This window comes from Tasmannia lanceolata, unplaced genomic scaffold (assembly GCF_043159265.1).
Source record: "Tasmannia lanceolata isolate RefF3 unplaced genomic scaffold, GAP_Taslan_0.1 ptg000023l, whole genome shotgun sequence".
In the NCBI taxonomy this organism is placed as follows: Eukaryota; Viridiplantae; Streptophyta; class Magnoliopsida; order Canellales; family Winteraceae; genus Tasmannia; species Tasmannia lanceolata.
In genome coordinates this window covers 4,671,070-4,688,258 of record NW_027518700.1, presented here as the reverse complement: position 1 = coordinate 4,688,258, position 17,189 = coordinate 4,671,070, and the positions used below count along the sequence as shown (strand labels likewise).

The 17,189-nt window shown below is 39.6% G+C and overlaps 1 protein-coding gene and 1 pseudogene across 1 annotated transcript in view; both read right to left on the bottom strand.

Moving 5' to 3' along the window:
* Positions 1-17,189, bottom strand: part of HAF01 (HAC13 protein (HAC13)) — a 71,050-nt gene that overhangs the window by 43,926 nt on the left and 9,935 nt on the right. The window contains exons 3-5 of the mRNA XM_077366792.1: positions 14,785-14,891; positions 4,255-4,317; positions 4,068-4,113 (exon numbers count right to left, since the gene is read on the bottom strand). Of these exons, the coding sequence (XP_077222907.1) occupies positions 4,068-4,113; positions 4,255-4,317; positions 14,785-14,891 (216 nt within the window). The remainder of the gene's footprint in view (positions 1-4,067; positions 4,114-4,254; positions 4,318-14,784; positions 14,892-17,189) is intronic.
* On the bottom strand, positions 1,780-2,701 carry LOC143856596 (uncharacterized; annotated as a pseudogene).

Below are 17,189 nucleotides of genomic sequence, written 5' to 3'. Positions count from 1 at the left end.
GTTAGGAAAACCAGCATACATCAATCTGCCTAGCTCTAATTGCCTTAATACTACCATTTTTAATGGATTAGAACACTAATTATATTAGTCAGCAAGTCTTCCAACAGCATTGTTTTAAATACTGAAAGCTAGGTATGTCTAGAAAGTTAAAAACAATACAGCGACACTGCAAGCATGCAAGAAAATTGATTTAATTGGATCCCCATGGAATTGGGAAGTTCAATCTTGTACCAACATAGCCCCCAGCCCTCTCCTTCCGATGATTCCATGAAACCCACGGTCGCATATCATGGGCTAACCGCAGAGGCATTTAGGGCGGGCCACGCCGCTGCACTAAGATTTTATGCCAAAGGAAAAAGGGGGAGAATTACGAAGTTCTTCTGATGAAATTAGGGTAGATAAGAATCTCAATGATAATACCATATGGGTTCCAAGACCACGACCACAAACCAAGTGCAAGAAACAACAATGGAACATTGGAGCAAATCAAAAGATAAAAATGGTGGAATAAATATTTATATGAATTACATGAGTAATTTGATGCGTACGAAATTATCAGACATGCGTGACAGTGCATGTCACTAGGTGTTCGATGTTTTAAACCATTATGGATGGCTGTCTTGCTCATATGATGGTTTTTAAGTTGTGTATTTGTGCTTTTATGACATCCAGGGATAGAATTGCTTCACTTAGAAATTGTCTGAGAGATGGAGGCAATCATTTACATCATAAAGCAAGCAAAGTGACCAAACAATGATAAACGAGCTATATAACTACACACTTGCAAATGAAACATGAGATTTTTTAGTTTTTTTTGAATGGTTAATGACACACGAGAATAAAAAAGTGGAAGTGGTAAAGGAGGACATGTTACAATAAATTGTATACTGTTTTCTGTCTTAGGATCACTGTTAGACAGGAGACTCTACAATGTCCCAACTCAGATCTTCCTCTTCATTAATAGCACTTCGACACTGGCGTGTTTTTTACCCTAGTTGGGCTTCTGCCAGCAGTCACCTTCTCATCACTACTACCGAGATCTTCAATTTCATCCCACCCAAGGTCATCATCCTCTTGCACCAATGGTTGGCTTGACCAAAGATTGAAATTTCGGTTTTGGTTTCAGTTTCGGCCTCAGCCGAAAACTCCAAAATTTCGGTAGCAATTTCAGTTTCGTTAAATTTCGGTAAAAATGTTATAATTTCGGCCGAAATTTTTAAATTTCAGTTTCGGTTTTAAATTTCAGTCAGGGCCGAAATCCAAAATTTCGGTATTTCAGCCAAAATTTAAAACCATGGGCTTGACACAACTGAGAAATCACTATCCTTGCTCGACTCACCGGGATCTGTTTTCCCTTCCAGAAACATTTTCTCATCGAATTTTGCCACTGATTCATCACTATTTGTTTCAGAAAGGTTTGCCTCTTCCTCCAGACAGCACTTTCCCATCAGACTCTCTACTGCTAGCAGGTTTTGTGACAGAGCCCGAGATCCGTAGCTTTGCTATCAGAACTTTTCCCCGTCTTAGCAACAACCTGAATATGCTCAATCTGCAACACATAAATAGGTTTTTTCTCCATTAACAATTCCGAAGCTTCAAAATTGTCTTCCACTCTTCCTTATTGAACTCTGTTTTCAGGCAAATCATTCTTGGACGCCAAGACATTAGTCTCTTCTTCTTCTTCATCATTGACCTCCCAACTTTCTTTCTTTCTTTTTTTTTGAAAATTAAAATAAAGAGTAAGAAACTAACCCACTGACCTCCCAACTTAATTCCTATTTATCTCCCCTCAAAATTGCCCCTCTTTACAAGGTTAGCCCTAGCATCCTCCACCTGCTTGAGCTTGTGAATTCTATAAAAAATACCGAGTCCAGAACGTCTAGTGATCAACAACATTCAGAACAAGCTAAGTAAACATCCCTTCCACAATCACATTCAAAACATCTTGTGATCAAAAACATTCGGAACAAACTTAGAAAACATCCCTTCCATAATAACATTCTCACTGCAGAGATTCATAATCTCCTCCCCCTTCTCCGTCAACGAAAACCCCAATTTCCATTGATTAAAATTATCCAAATCCTCTGGTTTGTCTATTTGAATCAGACTGAAGTCCAATAACCAGCGGTTCAAATCTAATCTACAACTTTGGATTCACAGTCGAACTACTAACATTCTTACATCAAAAGAATTGCTATCGTGATCTGCAGAGAGAATTCCATCCTTACCTTGGGAGATTATGTCAGTTGTCCACACCAGACAGAGATCCAAAGTCGTTGATCGCCTGCCCAAGGGATTCAGGCGACTCTTGTCCAACGGATACACCAGTCACACTGGGAGTTCTTTCACGGCACGGCTAGCAGCCTCACAGATCACCATCGTGCCCTTCTTCAGCCCGGAGCTGAATTCCTTGAGAACACGGTGGTATGTCTGGACAACTGAATCAGATTTTGTTGCAAAGGTTTTGAACAGCCCACCAAAGCTTCAACCAACCACCATTGCGAGATAAATTATGGTTAGGATTGGGGTTTTGTTCGTTGAATTGAAGTTCTTGGCCTGGATCCCCTTCTCTTTTCTATTTTTCTTCTTCTCCTTCTACAAGTTCAAATGGATTTGTTGGAGATTCGGATTCGGCATTCTGAAATTTCCGAGGAAGTGAGGGTTCTAGATCATTGGAGAAGAAGGATTTGAAGAAATCCATGAAAAATCCGGAAGTAAATTGGAAGGAGTGAAAGAATAGGGTTAGGGTTTGGAAGAACTGCCTTCTGGGTATTTCCTTTTTTTGCAAGGAGCAGATCTTGAGAAGAGGAGAGAAGTCAGTATTTGTGCATATTGTAGCATTTCCTGAAGTTTCATCTTTAAATTCTATCATTTGCAAATGTTTCCATATGTTTCCGTGATTTTACAGATTCCACCTAACTTTCCAACCAAAACCGAAATGTTTCTGTTTCTGTGGCGACAAAACTGATACCAAAACTGAAACTGATATTTAATACCTTGCCCACAAGCTTATTGTGCAAGTATCAAAAAGAGCCCTAGCCAAGATATAGATTCAAACACAATTCCTATTGAAAATGAAGTCTGACTATGTTGGTGCTTGCAAGGATATTTTCGAAATCATCAAAGCAGGGGGGAGAGAGAGAGAGAGACAGAGATAGAGGGGTCTCCTAAACTGTAGTTAAAGCCTATGTTTGATAGAAGTTTACAAAGGTCAATAATTGATGGGTGTGAGTGACATCATGAAAGAAAGTTTTGGTTGGACTATTTCAGACCATTTAGTAGTTTCATAATCCTTGTCTATGCAAATCAAGATATCCGTTCACATGAAATTAAAGTGGAAGTTATGGCTCTAGAGATTGACTTAAAGTTAACTTTATGATCATGCGATAAAAGTTGTGGGTTTAAGGGGACCCCATGCTTAAAGTTGGATAATTAATAAAGAAGTTTGTGGTAGAATGTTCTTCCTCCTAGGAAATTCTTTTCTCATTTTAGAGACACTGAAGCTTCATTGTCCTCTTCTGAGAATTCCATCATCTCGTGTTCATGGGAAAATAAGTCTAAGGTGCACCCAATTGCTAAGCTTAGTTGTGGGCCTTGTGGCGTAATGGGATATCTGTATGTGGCAAAGGTGTAACATAATTTAATGTGCCGGAAACAATTGGAAATTTTTGTTCCATTACTAAATTGGTGGGAAGTTTATCCCTCTTTCATGAATCATGCTTGTTTGTTTTAATAAATTATCATTCCACTTATTAGAAATACTAAAAAAGAGAATCTTTTTCATCGTCCCTAAAAATAATAGCCATCAAATAAAAAGAAAGAACGTAAGGTAGATTTGGTTGGGGCATTCTTTTCATTCCCATACTATCTCCCACATCCGATTGGAATATTCAGAAGGAATAAATTTTTCATGAATATTTTATTTTTAATCAGGTCGAAAATACTACATTCACTAAATTTGGTAATTTTGCTGAGAAGAAAACTTTAATCAAGACCACCAATGTAGGAAAGCAAGATTGATACCAAATTTTAAAAAACATAATTTTTTTAGAGCATATGTACCTCACCTTGTTCAGAAGCATCTGCTGGTGTAGACGGTGATTTAATAGACAACTACAAAAGAAACAAGTTAGCTTAGTCTCAAGCTTAAAAGATAACGCTACATTCTCAAGGCACTTTAAAATCTCAAGTAGATGGACTGAAATTCATTTACAACTTTGAATAAGAGAGGTGACATTATCAGAATCCTCATACATCAATGTCTTTAAGGGACGGGCCAAGTTTGTCAGCCAATGCAGCAATATGCTCCTTTGCATCCTGAAAGACAACAATAAATATTTTTTGAATTAATTTGCAGATAAACTACCCATCGAAATAGAATGCTATAATAGCATACAAGCAAGAAAGAGTATCAGAAGAAAAACAACATCGGAACTATTAAACCCACGTGCACTCACAAGTTGATTTTGTTAATGAAACACATACATGGGAAGCTAAGCTTCAATGCCATACAAAATAAATTAGAGTAGTAATAGAAAATGATCACCTAGTATGCATACACATTAAAAAAGAACAAAGTTTTTTTTATTGATAAACAATAAAGATTTCAATCAACAAATCATGAAACAGCAAGTTTAGAACTTTCGTTTTAGATCCAAGCATTAATTTATGGTTAAAGAATTTAACGTACAGCTCTTAATCATAGTGTCTAAATGCAAACTCTAAATCATAGTTGCTACAGTGGGAAGTGAAAGCAAGAAGCGAGGTGGGATTGGATGCAGGAAGTGAGGACTGAGGAATCTAGAAATAAGAAAATACCGGAATCGAAAAGTTCCAAGGAAAGTAAAGACGAAACGTCGGAAGAATCATAGAAAGTCAACGTGAAATATGGAAATATGGAAAGTCAACACGAAGCAAGTAATAAGTCATTAAAAGCGAGCAAGATGCGTATAGAAAGCATAAAGAGAATTGTACAGCTGATTAGAATTACAAGTCCTAGAAATATATAGTTGTATATGTTTTATTCATAAAGATTTAAGGTTAGGTTTTTGGAAAAATATCTACATAATTTACTTGAAACTAAAAGATATTTTAAAGTTTTAATTTCACGTCTTCAACCTTATCAAAGGAGAAAACACTCTTTTAGGAAAAAAAAATCATCTAAACAAGAAGCGTACTCTTATTTAAGGCTGTGTTCGCTTGCCTTTCCGCGCTGTCACGAGAAAGGAAAGTCGCGTTTTTTTTCCCGAGAAACTCATTTTAACGTGTTTTGTTGCTTTGACGAGAAACTCAGTTTATAATACGTGGAAATCTAAAAAACAACGTGGAAAATGCGATTTTCTCAAGCTCACGGGATTTTATTTCCGCCCAAATCGGTGGGATTTGTTTTCCTTTTCCCACTGGAAAATAAAACTCACGGGTTTTGTTTTTTTGTCACTCCCTCTCTCTCGACGAAGCAGACGCCCAAAACTCACGGATTTTTCTTCTCCGGTTCCTCTCTGGCTCGTCTCCGGTCGGTACGTCCCTCTCTCTCTCTCTCTCTCTCTCTCTCTCTCTCTCCAGTTGATTTGCTAGGTTTTTTTTTCCTTTTGAAGGCATCTTTTCCAGCTCTCTCCGGCACCTTTTCCGGCTCCTCTCCGCCTCCTCTCCAGCAAGGTACCCCACTCCCTCTTCTCTCTCTGTCCCTCGTTTTTGAGATTTTTTTTTCCAGATCTAGGGTTTTTTTTTGGGGTTTTTCACACATTTAACAAATTTGGGTTCGGATTGTGGGGTTTTTTTCAATGGAGTTGCAGATTATGGGTCTTTGTGTACATTTGGGTTCTGAATATTGGGGTATTTGCAATGGGATTGCAGATTTTGGGTTTCTTTTCACTGATTTTCATTTTTTTGGGGTGTTTTTTGTACAGTAGGGGTTCATATTGTTCTGTTTTTTTGCAATGTAGTTTCAGATTATGTGTTATATCATTGATTTGTAATTTCTTTGGTCTTTTTTTACATTTGGGTTATGAATTTTGGGGTATTTCCAATGGGGTTGCAGATTTCACTGATTTTGAACTTTTTTTTGGGTTTTTGTTGTACAGTAGGGGTTCATGATTTTCGATTTTTTCACTATTTTTCAACTTTTTTGGGTTTTTTTTTTTACAGTAGGGTTCGGATTGTTATGTTTTTGCAATGAAATTGCAGCTTATGGGTTACTGGACTGATTTTTAAGATTCTTGTTTTTTGCATTGGTGGTTCTGATATAATGGCTTCGTTGTTGGGTGTTGATGATATGTGGGTGAATGGGTGTTGATGACATGTGGGTTTTGATGATATGTTGGTGGATTGGTGTTGATGATATGTGGGTGTTGATGATATGTGGGTGGATGGGTATTGATGATATGTGGGTGTGGATGATATGTGGGTGAATGGGTGTTGTACATTTGGGTTTGGTTTTCATCGAAAACCCTGGCTTGTTTTGTTGGTTAAGGGTACTAATTTGATCTTTTACAGCATGTTTTGTAGAGCTTTTTTATTTTTTTCTTCTTTTCTTGTGTGATCGGTAATGTTTTTTGCTATGTTTATCATAATGGATGGTTAGGAGTTGATGATACGAGGGTGTTTCTAATATAATGCCTTGGTGGTTCGGAGTTGAAGATATGTCGTTGTTTCCGATATAATGTTTTGGTGGTTTGGTGTTGCTAGTATTTCGGTTTCAAAGTATGGTTTTTAATGGACTGGAACTGGAATCTCTCCATGTAGGGCTACCATCAATCATCATGCCTCAAGAACCAGCAAGAGGAGGACATTGATCATTCGAGCTGCAGCTCTAGTAATGGCTTCGGTAGCTACAGTGACGGCTAGAGTTAGACTTTACGTTGAAGAAAATATGACAAGAGACCCTTATGAAAGTGGGTACAAAGCTCGTAGGACATTTGTTACACGTATTACGAATGCAGAGAACCATTGTATTGCGCTTCTGCGAATGGATGTGCGGTGCTTCCGCAGCTTCGTCGCGATATTTAGAAACACGACCCTGCTTGAAGACACAATACACTGTTGTGTTGAGGAACAAGTGGCGATTTTCTTACAAGTAATTGCCCACAGCCAAAGGAACCGTACTATTAGGGCATCCATTAGACGGTCAGGGGCGACTGTTTCGAAGTATTTTAACAAGGTTCTATGTGTTGTGCTCAAACTTCAAGAGTTATTCATATTACCTCCATCAAGGGACACACCACGTCACATTGCTGACAACCCGAATTTTATGCCGTACTTTAAGGTACCGTTTATTACCTATGTAGGGGCATGTAAGTTGCATAGCAAGTGACTCATATTTTAGCATTGATGGTTGACATTTTGAATGTCCATATTGTAGGATTGCATTGGTGCAATTGATGGGACACACATTCAAGCAACAGTACCCGAGGATATGAAACCTAGATTTATTTGTCGTAAGGGATGGCCCTCTCAAAATGTGCTAGCTGTATGTGACTTCGACCTGAAGTTTACTTACGTGTTAGCTGGGCGGGAAGGGTCGGCATCAGACTCTAGGGTCTTAGCATCTGCTTTATCAAAGCCGAACAAGATTCCTTGTTTACCAGGTAGTACTGAGTTTGTCTTTTTCTCCGTACCGTTGTTGTTGGTCTCGGTTTTGTAACTTTTATATAGATATAGATATATATATATATATCCCTCCGTGGGTATGTAGGAAAATTTTACCTTGCTGATGGTGGGTACCCATGCCTGAGAAATTTCATAACTCCTATCCGAGGCATTGGTTACCACCTAAATGACATTAAAGGGCGCAGACCTCGAACTGCAGAGGAGTTGTATAACCAAAGGCATTCATCAGCAAGGAATGTAATCGAGCGAACTTTCGGTGTCTTGAAGAAGCGGTTCAACATAATAAATACGCCACCCATGTACCCATTCCCACGACAGGTCGACATAGTGTTAGCCTGTTGCTGCGTCCACAATCACATATGGAGGGAGATGCCGAACGATGCATTCATTTCGATTGTAGACAATGAGTTGGGGCTAATTGTAGCGGAGGAGGAGGAGGAAGAAGAAGAAGAAGATCGTTTTATTACTGAGAAGAATTTAGCTTTCACAAGAGCTTCTGTGAAAGTGCACTTTCCACCCAACTAGGAAGCATATGGTAGCTGTTAATTCTACATATTGAAGGGTTGAGAGTGGAGAAGAGAGGAGAGAAGAAATGGTGAAGAATGCGTAAATGAGAGAGTGATTCAATTCCTCTCATGCACACAATATACATATATCTACGTGTGATACATAGAGAAAGACATAAATACCCCCAAAGTGGGGCACGCACGTATACAGCCATACTCAACACTCCGCGCAAGCTATACTCAACACTCCCCCTCAAGCTGGAATACGTATATCATACATTCCCAACTTATTACATAAATCGCTTAATCTAGCCTTGCTCAATGGTTTTGTGAACATGTCCGCTATTTGATTATTTGATCTTGTAAACACATTGCAAATCTACCCTTCTTGAATCCGAAGACAAATAAAGTGAGAATCCATCTCTATATGTTTTGTCCGCTCATGAAAGATTGGATTCATGGCTATAAGAATGGTGGACTTATTGTCACAGTGGAGCGACGCAAGCGACGAGTAGGGTAATACAATCTTTGACATAAATGACCTCAACCAGATCAACTCGCAACCTGTATAGGCCATGGCTCTATACTCAGCTTCTGCACTTGACCTTGATACAACTTCATGTTTCTTGCTTTTCCACAACACTGGTTTTTTCGTTCCAAAAAAAGAAAAAAAAAGACACTATGTTTTTGAATATTGGCGAAGATATATTAATAGAAGAAAAGACACTATGTTACCTCCAATAAAAGTACAGTAACTATTTGTAGACCTTCTGTCTGCAGGAGATCTTGCCTGATCTGCATCTGAATATCCCTCAATTCTCACATGACTATGTTTCCTGAAGAGAAATACTTTACCAGGAGCTTTCTTCAGATATTTCATTATTTGAATAACTGCCAAATAATAAGATGTCCGTGATGCACTCATATACTGACTGACTACGCCAACTGCATATGCGATATCCGGGCGTGTGACAGTAAGGTAAATCAACCGCCCAACTAAACTTCAGTATCTGCCTGGATCCTCTAGTAACTAACCCTGATCAAGTGAAAGCTTGGCATTTGAGTCCATGAGAGTCTCGGCTGGCTTTGCTCCCAGAAGACCAGTCTCCTCCAATATATCTTTCTTTGTGATAAAGATAGCCCTCCACGTGAATATGCTACCTTTATCCCTAGAAAGTATCTCAGACGACCAAGATCTTTGGTGCAGAAGTCCTTCTGAAGAAAGTCTTTCAACTTCTACATACCTACACTGTCACTCCCTGTAATTATGATATCATCAACATAAACAATCAGAAAGATCCTACCATCTTTGCCTTGAGAGCTGGACACTGAATGGTCTATGGAACACTGTTTCATGCCAAATCGTATCACTGCCTCACTAAATCTTCCAAACCAAGCACAAGGAGACTGCTTAAGGCCATATATTGCCTTTTGTAGCTTGCAGGCACAATGCTTCATCTCTCCCTGAGCAACATACGCAAGAGGTTGCTCCATGTATATACCTCTTCCTGCATATCACCGTGCAAGAAGGTGGTCCTGACATCAAGCTGATAGAGAGGCCATGACATGTTCACTGCAAGGGATATCAAAACTCATACTGTAAGGGATTTTGGCCATAGGTGAAAAGGTTTCAATATAGTCAATGTCGTAAGTTTGTGTATACCCCTTTGCAACCAATCTAGCCTTCAATCTTTATATTGTCCCATCTGGGCTGTGTTTTACTGCGAACACCCACTTGTAGCCTACTACCTGCGCTCCTGGAGGAAGGGGGACCAAGTGCCACGTATGATACAACTTCATAGCACCCATCTCTGCCTCCATTGCTGCTCACCAACCTAGATGGGCCATTGCCTCTATAACAGAACGTGGAACAGAAACAGAGGATATAGATGATAAAAAGGAGCTATAAGTGGGTAAAAGACGAGCATAAGAGACCACATCAGAAATGGGATGATGTGTAGAACAAGAGCGTGTATGAGATGAAATAGGGGCCTCATCAGGAGAAATAGTTACCTCTGGAGCAGTAGGGCGTCCTACGAGGTATGAGAGAGCTGGTAGGCGTGACGTGTTGTTTGGAGTCTTTGGACATGAAGGCAGTGAAGACTGCTAACCTCGACGAGAACAAACCTCCAATGGCTTGGGTTGTTCCACAAGCAACAAATTCGGGACTGGAACGGGTAATGGCAGCGAAACCTGAGAAGCAGGAACTGGTATAGAAACGGACCAGTAAAATAAGGGGTATCCTCAAAAAAAGAAACATCGGCTGATACGTAGACATGGCGAAGTTGAGGACTATAACATCTATAGCCCTTCTGAGTATGAGAATAGCCCAAGAATACACATTTAATAGCATGTGGATCTAACTTATCGTGTCTAGGAGTAAGATCATGAACAAAGCATGTGCAACCAAAGACTCGAGGAAGTAAAGGGAAAGGATTACCAGTTGGGTTTAAAATTGAAAATGGTACAGGTTTTGGACGTGATTCAAGGGGAGGCCGTGGTACTGGTGGTTGCGGATCCCGTTATTGTACACAGTGTGGCATGGAGGGTCACATTGCAGGCTACTGCTATGAGTTGCATCCAGAGTTACGACCCCCATGGGCTGCACATCACGTTTCTAGGACTCCGACGGCGAGTTCGACGGTTGTCACTTCCACGCCTAGTTCTTCAAATTAGGGGTGGCAATCCAACCGAAACCGAACCGAAAATTCGGTTTGGTTTCGGTTTGGTAGAATCAAACCGATTCAAATTTCAAACCGAACCGAAACCAAACCGTTGCCCCCGATTTCCAATGATTATGAGTAAGGGGTGGCGAAATTGGCCGAGCCGAACCGAACCGAAATTCAAATTTCGGTTCGGTACAACCAAACCGATTCAAATTTCGATTTGGTTCAGTTTGGGGGTCAAACCGAACCGTTGCCACCCCTACTTCTGATACACTAGTTATTTGTCGACGGCAGCAGTGAAAATTGTATCTAAATCAAGGAAGCAGGAATCGTTATGTGGACTGGGGAATCTCAATTCCCTAGTTCACAATTTGGAATCGGAAATCTTCTCAATTCCCAAAATTAGGATCCCGATTCGAAATCGTGGAAAACGTGATTCCAACTTTTGGGAACTGCAATTTAATGTTATGTGAAACACGATTCCCCGAAGATTCCCAAGCGATTTCCAAATCCCCAGCAACTTCCCGGCGACTCTTCGGCGGCTTCACGATTCTCGCTTCTGACCATCCCGGGAGCCTTCGATTCCCACTCTGGCAACCTTGATCTAAATTGTACCTTCATTCTTCAATGATGACAGCAGTGAAAATTGTATCTAAATTGTATCTTCATTCTTCAACGACGACAGCAATGAAAACCAGTGCCCTGCTATCTCTGTTTTCTTACATTCAATTTGATAGAGATGGTCTTATGCTGTCACTTTTGGGTATCATAAGACTTACCCTTAGGATTAGTCATTTTAGTTCATCCATTTAGTTTATTTTAGTTATTTTTTGTTTTATTTCATTAATAGTTATACACTTTTAATTTTAGCTATTGTTTTAGTTTTATTAGGACTAGATATGGGGGATGTCCACATCACATACCAAATTACCAGAGCCCACCACTTATAACCCAAAACATATTTCCTTAGCTATCTATGCCCATGGCCCACATAGCCCATCCATTAGACCCAAACCCACTAACCTAAACCTACATTATAGCCAAACCATGCCCCCTACCCCGTATATAGCAACCCCTCCAACAACCCTAAGGGATTTCAGAAAATGTAGAAAGGAAAACCCCTCCCTCTCTCTTATTAGGAGCTCCCCCCCCCCCCCCCTCCTCTTATCTCCTCACTCGATTACCAGAGCCCACCACTCATAACTCAAAACATATTTCCTTAGCTATCTATGCCCAAAGCCCACATAGCCCATCCATTAGACCTAAACCCATTAGCCACTTACCTAAACCAACATTATAGCCAAACCATGCCCCCAGGCCTGTAAATAGTAACGCCTCCAACAACCCTAACGGATTTCTTAAGATGTAGAGAAGAAAACCCCTCCCCCTCTCTTATTTAGGAGCTCCCCTCCCCGGCCCTTCTCCCCCTCTCACAGCTAGAAGTCAGCCCTTCTCCCTTTCCTCTCCCCTCTGTGTCTCACTGCTTGGAGTTACCTACTCATGCTGGGCGAGTAAGGACATGCACGTGCATCTCTCTCTCTCTCTCTCTCTCTCTCTCTCTCTCTCTCTCTCTCTCTCCGTTCTTTTCCTTCTTTCCTCTACCTCACCGACCCGTTTCCCCTTGTTTTCTTCCTTCTATTTTCTTTCCCATGTTTTCCTTTCTCACAACCCCCTAATTTCTCCTAAACCAACAAGCAGACACCCTTGAAACTAGCCCCTACAATTCCTTCATTAAACCCAACCTGTTTACCATTGTATGAAACCAAAATCAGAGCCCCCATCCCCCATTTCAATCTACATCTTTGGAGCCTACGTTAGGGGCTGAACTGAAATTTTCAGATCAGCTGTTTTTTTTCTATTAGATACTTGCATCCTACATGAATTGGTTTATCTTTATGCTTTGCTTTAGTAATTGTCAAACCATCATTTTACCATGCTTTGCTTTAGTACTTGCACCCAACCTGTTTTTTTCTATTAGATACGTTTCCATCGAAATTCCCAATCAAACCGAAAGGTTTCTGTTTCCATGCCGACCGAAACCGAAACCGAAATTTAAAATCTTGAACATGGATATGGTCTATGGAAAACAATTCAAATAACTTAAGTAGAACTTTTAATACCTAAACTATCTCTAGTTTTTTGGTAACTCAAAATCCAACATCTTATGTATGTCCACACGAATTGTAAACATACCCAAAATGCCTGATTAATGAAGCAAAAGGAGAAGAATCTTGCTTATATTTCCATACATTTCCATGATTTTACAAGATTTCTATCGAAATTTCCAACCAAAACTGGAATGTTTCCATTTCAATGCTGACCGAAACCAAAACCGAAATTTAAAACCTCGAACATGGATACGGTCCATGGAAAACAACTCAAAATAACTTAACTATAACTTTTAATACCTAAACTATCTCTAGTTTTTTGGTCTCAAAATCCAAAGTTTCATCCTATGCATGTCCACACAAATTGTTAACATACCCAAAATGCCTAATTAATAAAGCAAAAGGAGAAGAATCCCAAAAATAGTGGTGGAAATCAAACTTCTTTAATTCTTCTTCTGTTTTAATTCTCAAGCATGAATTGAAAATAATCATGCATCAAATACCCTAATATATTAACCATTACTTTCTTATCTCACTTGGTCAGTGGTCAATCATCTATGACCAAAGTTTTAAATTTCGGTTTTGGTCGGCATGGGAACGGAACCATATGGTATGTTTTCTGCTGGAAATTTTGATGGAAATATGGTAAAATCTCGGAAACGTATGCTATGTTTTCTGTTCGTATGTAACTTAGAGAAAATGAAAAAAAAATCATCTAAATTATGGTATGTCTTATGCATGGAATGTTTATTATTACATGTTTCCAGTTCGTGTAACTTCCATGCAGTGGCGGAGCCAGGATTTATACGTAAGGGGAGCAGGCTTATACATAAGGGGGAAAGACTTCAAATTTTAAAGGGGGCTGGGCCCAATTGAGTTGGGTCTATTAAGGAGTTTGGCCCAACTCAACAGGGATAGCTGCCCCCCTTATGCTACATGTAGCTCCGCCTCTTGCATGTGTAACTTGCACGGAATTCTTGCATGTAATATTTATAATTGCATCCAAGTTATGGTATGTCTTATCGCTGATTACTGCAAGTCTTCCAGAAAATTTAGAAATATGTTGCCGAGTCATCTTTTTGGTAAGTGTTATTTTCTTCTTTTTTTCGTTTTTTTTTTGGGAATAGCTTCATGAAAATTTTCTAAAGGATTCATTAGCCGACCCCAACTAGTTTGGGACAAAGGCCTAGTTGAGTTGAGTTGAGTTGAGTTGAGCTTCTGTGATGTTTTCTGTTTTTCTGTTCAGGATGGTACAAGTTATCTTTGTTTGTGTAGGAGATAGGCCCTGTTTGGGAAACCTGTACAAAAAAAGCATGTCTATGACTGCATATAACCATTTGTTTTTTGAAAGTTAACTGCATATAACCATAGTCAAACAACCAAGACGAATATGCAGCAACTGCCATATATTTCCCTGGTCCGTGTATTATAAAATGGATTTAAGCTTGGTACAATATTAGTCCAATAATAAGTAAGTGCATGGGAATATCATTTTATTACAAAATTCAAAAGCAAATAGCACTCCTATAAAACATTAAAAAAAAAAATTTTAAAAGAGCAAACAGCACCCGGTAAAAACCCCATTTCAATAGTTGGTTCTATAATGGAAACATTAGCAAGTTGAACAAACAACAAAACAAACACCCAATATAGGATTACCATTCAACATTCATATATGTGTGTGTGGGGGGGGGGGGGGAGGGGGGGGGGGGGGGGGGGGGGGGGAGATATAAAGTAATAAATGAATGAGTGCACAATTCCCTCCAATTTGTGTGAATTGTTAATATATTTCATACATTGAGCAAAATATTCATTGCAGAACATTCCTTTACTAATGAAAGACAAAGTACACATTCCACAATGGATAGAAGTACAAATGTTAAGGGCAGCAGAGGTTACCTCATCAAGATAATCGACATCAAGATCGCCAGACCCATCAACATTTCCAAACATAAACCCCAAGAGCCTATTTCCCCCACCAACCTCCTCATAATCATCCTCATCATCTGCCATAATAAGGGTCCAAAACAACAATATATGACATAATGTAAAACCAAACAAATCAGCAACCAGATAGAACTACGCCAAGGAACAGCACTGACGTCATAAAATCACACAATAATCACAGTAGGTAATTTAACTTAACAGAATGTTACTAACCAACAATAATATTACAAGAGTTTCTAAGAAGGTTGAGATATTTAATAAGATAACAGAGGCAGATACAACACATTCTCTCTCTCTCTCTCTCTCTCTCTCTCTCTCTCTCTCTCTCTCTCTCTCTCTCTATATATATATATATATATATATATATATATATATATATATATATATATATATATATATATATATATATAGAGAGAGAGAGAGAGAGAGAGAGAGAGAGAAAATAAAGTATGTGCAGCTGCACAGATAAGCTATCTGTGCATGGGATCCAAAGACATCCCTATTGGTTCATTTTCTAGGGGATCCTATAGGGCTGATTTTTGGTACACACCCTATCCATGGGAGGGCCTTCCAAATGAATGCTTTGGATCCCCCTATGCTTTGGATCCCATGCACAGATAGCTTATTTGTGCAGCTGCACATACTTTATTTTCTCATATATATATGACAAAAGGGTTCCTGCACACGAGTGCATATATAGGGCAGCGGCCACATTTTTGTGGGGATCAAAACCATTCATTTGGAAGGACCTTCCATGGATAAGGTGTGGCCCAAAAATCAGCCCCATTGGATCGTCCTAACCCAATCAAAGGTGTGGTGTGGGGGGGATGGACAGACACTGTGTGTCCATGTTTCTGCCCATTTTTCCCCTCCACAAATGGCAGGGCTAGGATGATCCAATGGGGCTGATTTTTTGCCACACCCTATCCATGGAAGGGCCTTCCAAGTGAATGCTTTGGACCCCCAAAAAATGTTGGCCCCCACCCTGTTTCTGCACTTGTGTGCAGGTAAGCTTACCTGCACACGTGTACAGAAACCCTCTCTCTCTCTCTCTCTCTCTCTCTCTCTCTCTCTCTCTCTCTCTCTCTCTCTCTCTCTCTCTATATATATATATATATATATATATATATATACGCGCAACATATACATACATATATGGGATTTGCTAGGGACCATCACAGAAGGCACTTCGCGGGCCGGCTGTTGCACGAGAGAGCAGCCAACTCGTGAATTTTTAAAAATCTGTTGAAAAGTGAGCCTATGTGGCTGCTCTCTCAAGCAACAGCCGGCTCGCGAAGAGCCTTCTGCGATGGTCCCTAGAAAATCCCATATATGTGTGTGTGCACCCAACAAAATATGTGAGATCATGATCTCCATGAAGAAAAAAATAAAGCCTTCAGCAACTAAACTAAAGCAACGAATGGCGGCCTAGTTTAGGGCCAAATTAAAATTGAGATGACAACTATACATATAACTCTTCTTCTTTTTTTTTAAATGAACATATAGCTTTTTTTTAATGATACAACTATACATATAGATGAGTATATTATCCAGGAATCAGCATTCCCATTTGTTGTATCATGAGGTACAATCAAAGAACTAAATTAGATTTGTTCCATGCCCCCTCAACCTAATAGCTAGGACATCTCTCAAGCACATCCTATGAAATGGCTCACTTTCTTTCTTTTTTCCTTTTTTTTGATGGTAAAGAAAACTTCATTAAAATATCAACAGCAAATACGATTAAAAAAATCAAAAGCAAAGATATGAAAGTAGATAAGGGACAGAGGTTGCCCCCCATATAATGAATCTTTATGGATGCCCCCCCTAAGTAGTGAGTTTGCAAACTCATTGGCACTACGAGGAATAAAAAAGAAAAAATATTGTTCCCAATAGTCCCCGCTAATCTCCATGGACCGGGTTAGCTATTTTTTGCCACGAAACAACATTGGATGAAAGGTTCCCACTAAGGTTAATAACCAGAAGGTTATGCCCAACCAGCCTGACCAACGAAGCATGCGCATTCACTTCATTAGAATCCTTGTACTCCATCAAACCAGAGAAGTAAAGCACCACCCCCCAAATGATTTCAAAACACACCCCCAATTCCCATGGGATCTGCGTTGCTCAAGAAGCATTGTCGAAGTTGAGCTTAACGAAAGGAGGGGACTTCCCTCCTCTATCCAAATTCAACAATGATCGCCTTCCACTAGTATCCATTAAACTCCACTCTTGCTATAGCATATGACAAGTTGAGGCTTTTTAACCTCCCCAACAATCCAGGGAAGGGATCTCTCTCTTTTTCTTTTTATTTTTATTTTGAATAGAACCATTTTATTAAAAAGGGGCAAGCCCAA